This window comes from Blennius ocellaris, assembly GCF_963422515.1.
Source record: "Blennius ocellaris genome assembly, chromosome: 5".
NCBI lineage: Eukaryota > Metazoa > Chordata > Actinopteri > Blenniiformes > Blenniidae > Blennius > Blennius ocellaris.
This window is the reverse complement of record NC_137654.1, coordinates 5,920,112-5,928,087: the sequence shown is the minus strand read 5'-3', so window position 1 is coordinate 5,928,087 and position 7,976 is coordinate 5,920,112. Positions and strand designations below refer to the sequence as shown.

The following is a 7,976-nucleotide window of genomic DNA, read 5'->3' as shown; positions in this document are numbered from 1 at the left end:
GTGTGTGTGTGTGTGTGTGTGTGTGTGTGTGTGTGTGTGTGTGTGTGCAGGGCCGTCCCTGGCCAAGTGGGGGCCCTAAGCAGGATTTTATTTTGGGGGCCCCCTTCCAATAACATAATAATAATAATAATAATAATAATAATAATAATAATAAATTACAATTACTAACGAATCAAATGAACAGCCTCTATCAACAGTGGAACAAGAACTTTACAGTTGCTCACATCTGAAAAACTTTGTGTCATAAACAGTTTATGCCACAAAGTTTTTTATTTTTTATGTCGACAACATCCCACCTTGAAGTGAAGCACGAGCCTCTGACTGTTTGGACTTTTTCTTTCTTTTGCTAACTCCCGAATCGTATTGACGCTTGGAAGCCATCTCTCTCTCTCTCTCTCTCTCTCTCTCTCTCTCTCTCTCTCTCTCCTCTCTCTCTCTCTCTCTCTCTCTCTCTCTCTCTCTCTCCTCTCTCTCTCTCTCTCTCTCTCTCTCTCTCTCCTGACTTGGTGGCGGTGTTCTACACCGCCTCTCGGCAAAATGCAGCACATCCTTTGCGCATTTGCAGAGAATGATGATACTTTATTGATCCCGAGGGAAATTCAATTCACTTGCACAAAATCGGGGCCCCCCCATGGATCGCGGGGGGGCCCTACGCACAGCGCGTGTTCTGCCGTGTAGGGAGGGGCGGGGGCTGTGTGTGTGTGTGTGTGTGTGTGTGTGTGTGTGTGTGTGTGTGTGTGTGTGTGTGTGTGTGTGTGTGTGTGTGTTCTACTCTCAGCCCTGCTCTCCCTGCAGTGTGTTGACGTCTTCCCAGAAGCCAGTTCGGTGTTGGAGCTGCTGCCCAGCGGAGCTCCGTCCTGCGTTCCGCCGCAGTTTCCCGTCATCGTGGTCGAGGGTTTGGACGCCACAGGTCAGCGTCGCCCCTCGAGGCGTCACTCGTCAAACACGTGATCCGTCCATGACGTCTGAGTCCAGGAGGAAACTTCCGGCTCTTCTTCTCATTGTGTTGGGAAAAAGTTTGCGTCTTTCACTTGCTGAGTGAAGTCTTCCTCTGGCAGGCAAGACCCACTCTGACGGAATCCCTGCGGGGACGCCCTGGGGGCCGCCCTGCTGCGCTCGCCCCCCCCGGCGCCTGGCCCCCTGGAGAGCCCGCTTCGACCAGGAGCCCCCCTGTCATCCGCCGGGCCTTCTACGCCGTGGGGAACTACGTCACCGCCGAGGAAGTAGGCCGGCGGGCCGCCAAGACGCCCGTCATTGTCGACAGGTACTGGCAGCCGACGTTCCTACAACCTGTGCAGCTCAACGTCCTCCGTCGTTCCTCCGTCGTCCTCCGTCGTCCATCGCCTGTCTTCGCCCTCAGATTTCTGGCACAGCACAGCAGCGTACGCCATCGCCACGGCGGTGCCCGGCCCGCCGAAGAAACCTTCCGGACGAGGGCTCGGAGGTCTACCGCTGGGCCCTCGGACCTGCTGAGGCCCAGCCTGGTGGTGGTCCCTCACCCTGGACCCGCAGGAGGAGAGGAGGTGAGGCTGAGGGACCGGGGGCAGGAAGAGACGGAGGAGGAGCAGGAGCTGGACACCAACCAGCTCTTCAGACTCAGGTGGGGACTCAACGTCTGCTAGACGCAAAACTCTTCAGTTCAAAGGTTCCTCACGGTTCAGCTGGAAATAAACACTCACACTTCACTTTGAGTTCACTGGGACTTTCAGAACTCCTTCAGGAGACCAAGTCAGGTCCTGTGTTTGTTTTGTCACCTGGTTCCTGAGACGTCGTTCCTCTTCCACCCTCTGGTCCCCATGTCAAAAATACAATGGAGTTCAGTCACTTCTTTCTTTTGTATCCACTACAAATTGCAGTTTAAATGTTACAAAAGTGTACAAAAGAAAAGGCAGCACCAAGAAGAAGAAAAAGTAGAAATGTTGTTTGAAAAACTGCTTATACTTGCAGTCTAAATGTTATTATGGCGATATTTCTCTTTATAAAGACAAATATCGAGTTTGTTCATTGGCTTAAATATTCCAATTTAATTTAATTTAATGGGGGGGAAAAACTACGCTTCCCTACTGTTCTGTTTTATGTCAGTAAACATTTTGTACCACTTGAAGACTGAAGTGGCGTCAAGATTGGCTTTAAGAAACCTCGATATACAAAGAAAGAGTCCGAGCACACAACCAGATGATTGTATTCATTATGAGCTGATGACTCATTGTTGACTTAAAGTGATTAGTGAGATTTCTTTTATCCAGTTTCATCAAACTACAAATTCCTAATGGGATTAAACCAGATACTGAAAAACAACAAGGTTCTTAAGAAGAAGAAGGACGAGAACAACTTTGCTCACGTGACACGAGTGTCTTCAGAATTAAACTGATACAAAACTCCTAGCAGGCGAGGCGGGGCAAGGCAAGGCGAGGTGAGACGAGCAAGGCGAGGCAAGGCGAGGCAAGGCGAGGCCAGCTGCTGTGTGATTCCTTACTGAGCTCCATGAATCATCAAAACTCCACTGAGTTTCTACTGACGTAGATGTATTAGCGTCCATTCATCCTCTGTAACGACTGAAGGGTTTCTCCACATGGGACGTCCAGATGTTAGACTAGTGAATCTCCGGCTGTAAGGCCATTAAATATCCAGATGTTAGGTCATGGTTTCTCTCAATGTTGGGCCAGTGAACATCCAGATGTCAGGTCATGGGGACATCCAGATGTTAGGGCATGGGGACATCCAGATGTTAGGGCATGGGGCCATCCAGATGTCAGCTCATGGGGACATCCAGATGTTAGGGCATGGGGACATCCAGATGTTAAATCATGGGGACATCGAGATGTCAGGTCATGGGGACATCCAGATGTTAGGGCATGGGGACATCCAGATGTTAGGGCATGGGGACATCCAGATGTCAGGGCATGGGGACATCCAGATGTTTAAATCATGGGGACATCGAGATGTCAGGTCATGGGGACATCCAGATGTTAGGGCATGGGGACATCCAGATGTTAGGGCATGGGGCCATCGAGATGTCAGCTCATGGGGACATCCAGATGTTAGGGCATGGGGACATCCAGATGTTAAATCATGGGGACATCGAGATGTCAGGTCATGGGGACATCCAGATGTTAGGGCATGGGGACATCCAGATGTTAGGGCATGGGGACATCCAGATGTTAGGGCATGGGGCCATCCAGATGTCAGCTCATGGGGACATCCAGATGTTAAATCATGGGGACATCGAGATGTCAGGTCATGGGGACATCCAGATGTTAGGGCATGGGGACATCCAGATGTTAGGGCATGGGGACATCCAAATGTTAGGGCATGGGGACATCCAGATGTTAGGTCATGGGGACATCCAGATGTCAGGTCATGGAGACATCCAGATGTCAGGTCATGGGGACATCCAGATGTCAGGTCATCGGGACATCCAGATGTTAGGGCATGGGGACATCCAGATGTCAGGTCATGGGGACATCCAGATGTCAGGGCATGGGGACATCGAGATGTCAGGGCATGGGGACATCCAGATGTTAGGGCATGGGGACATCCAGATGTCAGGTCATGGAGACATCCAGATGTCAGGGCATGGGGACGTCTAGATGTTAGGTCATGGGGACATCCAGATGTCAGGGCATGGGGACGTCCAGATGTCAGGTCATGGGGACATCCAGATGTTAGGGCATGGGGACATCCAGATGTCAGGTCATGGGGACATCCAGATGTTAGGGCATGGGGACATCCAGATGTTAGGGCATGGGGACATCCAGATGTTAGGGCATGGGGACATCCAAATGTTAGGGCATGGGGACATCCAGATGTTAGGGCATGGGGACATCCAGATGTCAGGTCATGGAGACATCCAGATGTCAGGTCATGGGGACATCCAGATGTCAGGTCATGGGGACATCCAGATGTTAGGGCATGGGGACATCCAGATGTCAGGTCATGGGGACATCCAGATGTCAGGGCATGGGGACATCCAGATGTCAGGGCATGGGGACATCCAGATGTTAGGGCATGGGGACATCCAGATGTCAGGTCATGGAGACATCCAGATGTTAGGGCATGGGGACATCCAGATGTTAGGGCATGGAGACATCCAGATGTCAGGGCATGGGGACGTCCAGATGTCAGGTCATGGGGACATCCAGATGTTAGGGCATGGGGACATCCAGATGTTAGGGCATGGAGACGTCCAGATGTCAGGTCATGGGGACGTCCAGATGTTAGGGCATGGGGACATCCAGATGTCAGGGCATGGGGACGTCCAGATGACAGGTCATGGGGACATTCAGATGTTAGGGCATGGGGACATCCAGATGTCAGGTCATGGGGACATCCAGATGTTAGGGCATGGGGACATCCAGATGTCAGGTCATGGGGACATCCAGATGTCAGGTCATGGGGACATCCAGATGTTAGGGCATGGGGACATCCAGATGTCAGGTCATGGGGACATCCAGATGTTAGGGCATGGGGACATCCAGATGTCAGGTCATGGGGACATCCAGATGTTAGGGCATGGGGACATCCAGATGTTAGGGCATGGGGACATCCAGATGTCAGTCTGAGTTGCTGTGTTGTTCATCTAATGTGTTTCACATTGTGGAGCAATAACTACATTCTTCGTCGTCGTGTGTGTGTGTGTATGTGTGTGTGTGTGTGTGTGTGTGTGTGTGTGTGTGTGTGTGTGTGTGTGTGTGTGTGTGTGCGTGTGTGCAGGGTGGAGGAGGCGTACCGGAGGATCAGCGGTCCAGCTTGCGTGGCGGTGGATGCCAGTCCTCCTGCAGACCAGCTCCTCCAGCAGGTTCTGCTTCTTATTCAGGCCAAACACCCAAAGTGGTAGAAGTCCTGTGTCCCTGGCGGCAGGCTGCAGTCCTGCCTTCCACCACTGGGGGGCAGTACGGCGTCGATGTGCAGAGACACTCAGAAGCTTCACTCCAATTTTAGTGCAGAAAAAAAACAAGCAATTCACATTTTAAGAAACTTCACAGACGTGCAAAACGTAAATACAAACACAACATTTTTTAAGGGAATAAAAGTGTTTATGGTTGTGTGGATGTTGTGTGGCCTGTGAGAGTTCTTCAAAGCTAATCAATAATAAGTACAATGCATGCAGTTTGTGTTCGAGCTGGTGTCATTATGTTTATAGAGTAGATTTTTCAGTATATATATATATATTTATATATATATATATATATTTATATATGCCATATATATATATATATATGGCATATATTTGATATAACTGCTCAAATGTTGTAAATTATTTACATAGTGCTCTCCTGCAAACAAAAACAGAATGTTTTTTGCATCTCATATGATATATTCATATTTTCTGTTATTTAGAAAATGTGGTATAAAATGATTCAAATGGCATTAAAGGGTTAAATCTATTGACATGTGAGTAATCTTCTGTTTATAATTGGGACTGAAGTTGGTCAAATGGTATATTGCAGTGAAAGTTGAAGAAAGCTTGAATTCCTCGTATTTGCACATTATTTTACAGGAACAGAACATTTTTGGATGAATTTCTCCAGAACCTGCTGTCATACTGATCGTATGTGTTTAAATATCTGTGGTCCTTCATAATAAATCCTGTAGTGAAGCGTTAGACTGAACTTCTGTCGCTCCTCGACTCTGCTGAAGATCTGCAGCTGCAACAAAACACCTTGTCTTCTTCTCTTTGGTCGCTTCTAAATGTTTGTTCCTGCTCAGGATTTCACAGGTTTGTTCCAATGAGCTCGGATTTTCCTAAAAGGTGGTAAAAGCTCACTGTTTAATATAAAAGTATTTACTGAGCGCTTCTAAATCATGGAATTCTTTTTTTTGTTTTGTTTGTTTGTTTATTTGAGCAGTACACATTCTGCTCAAAAGGAGTGGGCTGAAGCAAGAAGCTTATGAGCGCCGACCCCCAAACAAAAATTATATTTTACTGGTATAAAAGAACAAAACATCAACAAAAGAGAACTTGTTATATTTTAAATGACTATATCAACATGGACCAAACTTACAACACACATGCACATATAAGTTGATCCTACTTCTTCAATGCATTTCTTCCTCTCTGAATATTTCAAAAGTCTTTTGTTTGTATTTCTATTTGAACAGGTTGATGTTTGGACGTTGTTTCAACTCCATCTCCAATTTGTTCCACAATTGAACTCCTTTAACTGTCGGGCTAAAACTTTTCAGGGTTGTGTTTATGTTTCTGAGTCCTAAAGTTTAATTTATCACGTATTTCATAACGACCAGTACGATCTGGGAACCTTCTTTGTATTTGTCTTGGTAACAATCTGTAACCTGCTTTATACAACATCTGTACTGCTTGGAACTCAACGATGTCACAAAGCTTCATGATCTTTGATTTAAAAAATAATGAGTTTGTGTGGTCCAGAAACCAACTTTAGGAATTAATCAAATAGCTCTTTTTTGTAACATTACTATTGGTTTTACTGTGTTTTCATAAGTACTACCCCAAACCACAGTACAATAATATAAATAGGGCAAAATCAGAGAACAGTATAAGGTGTGTATAGCTTTGATATTTAAAATGTGCTTTGCTTTTGCTATTATGGCAATGTTTCTTGAAATTCAGGTGTATAAACTCAACGTTGGTGAAAGAATGACAGGGCCAGTGACGGGATGCTCCCTCTGCAATAAGTCATCAAACTTACATTCTTTCTTTGAGTGGTGGGGTGTACAGACTCACTGGAACCAGCAGGTGGCGGCAATGCAACTTTATTGACGCAAACTGCTGTTGAACCCAGAAGAAGAGGAAAGTCGTCAACTGTTAGGACTATAGCAAAGTGGAGGCGATTGTGAAGAACAGCTACTCGGCTGTGAAAATGATCGGGGGTCAGGGGACGTCGAGGCTCTCAGAGGTCAGAGGTCAACAACTTTCTGCAGAACTCAAAAGCTCCAGACCTCAAAACCTCAAGTGATCCTCAGAAGAGCTCCAGAACGGAGCGTTAGAAGCTTCGTGAGGGTTTCCACGGTGTCGGATGCAGCGGCGTGAAGCTCGTCGTCTCTGGACTCCAGAACGGTGGAGACGTCGTCTCTGGACTCCAGAACCGTGGAGACGTCGTCTCTGGACTCCAGAACGGTGGAGACGTCGTCTCTGGACTCCACAACCGTGGAGACGTCGTCTCTGGACTCCAGAACGGTGGAGACGTCGTCTCTTGACTCCAGAACGGTGGAGACGTCGTCTCTGGACTCCAGAACGGTGGAGACGTCGTCTCTGGACTCCAGAACCGTGGAGACGTCGTCTCTGGACTCCAGAACGGTGGAGACGTCGTCTCTGGACTCCACAACCGTGGAGACGTCGTCTCTGGGCTCCAGAACGGTGGAGACGTCGTCTCTGGACTCCACAACCGTGGAGACGTCGTCTCTGGACTCCAGAACGGTGGAGACGTCGTCTCTTGACTCCAGAACGGTGGAGACGTCGTCTCTGGACTCCAGAACGGTGGAGACGTCGTCTCTGGACTCCAGAACGGTGGAGACGTCGTCTCTTGACTCCAGAACGGTGGAGACGTCGTCTCTGGACTCCAGAACCGTGGAGACGTCGTCTCTGGACTCCAGAACGGTGGAGACGTCGTCTCTGGACTCCAGAACGGTGGAGACGTCGTCTCTTGACTCCAGAACCGTGGAGACGTCGTCTCTGGACTCCAGAACGGTGGAGACGTCGTCTCTTGACTCCAGAACCGTGGAGACGTCGTCTCTGGACTCCAGAACGGTGGAGACGTCGTCTCTGGACTCCAGAACGGTGGAGACGTCGTCTCTGGACTCCAGAACAGTGGAGACGTCGTCTCTGGACTCCACAACCGTGGAGACGTCGTCTCTGGACTCCAGAACGGTGGAGACGTCGTCTCTGGAGGGACCGAACGCTTCTCAGTTGGTAAATCCCATGGACAGTCTGCAAAACGGTTCCTCTCTCACTGCATTGATTTCAGCGTGACGTTTGGCGATGACCACTTCCTGTTCCG

General features: G+C 48.6%; 1 protein-coding gene across 1 annotated transcript in view; it reads left to right on the top strand.

The window, feature by feature from the left end:
• Window positions 1-5,051, top strand: part of cmpk2 (cytidine monophosphate (UMP-CMP) kinase 2, mitochondrial) — a gene marked incomplete at its 5' end in the record, with an annotated part of 5,720 nt that extends 669 nt beyond the window's left edge. The window contains 13 exon segments of the mRNA XM_080496020.1: window positions 796-910; window positions 1,059-1,066; window positions 1,068-1,088; window positions 1,090-1,131; window positions 1,133-1,165; window positions 1,167-1,262; window position 1,264; window positions 1,361-1,410; window positions 1,412-1,456; window positions 1,458-1,493; window positions 1,495-1,524; window positions 1,527-1,600; window positions 4,714-5,051. Coding sequence (XP_080352146.1) covers window positions 796-910; window positions 1,059-1,066; window positions 1,068-1,088; window positions 1,090-1,131; window positions 1,133-1,165; window positions 1,167-1,262; window position 1,264; window positions 1,361-1,410; window positions 1,412-1,456; window positions 1,458-1,493; window positions 1,495-1,524; window positions 1,527-1,600; window positions 4,714-4,837 — 675 coding nt within the window. The 3' untranslated portion in view covers window positions 4,838-5,051.
• Window positions 5,052-7,976: the final 2,925 nt, after the last annotated feature.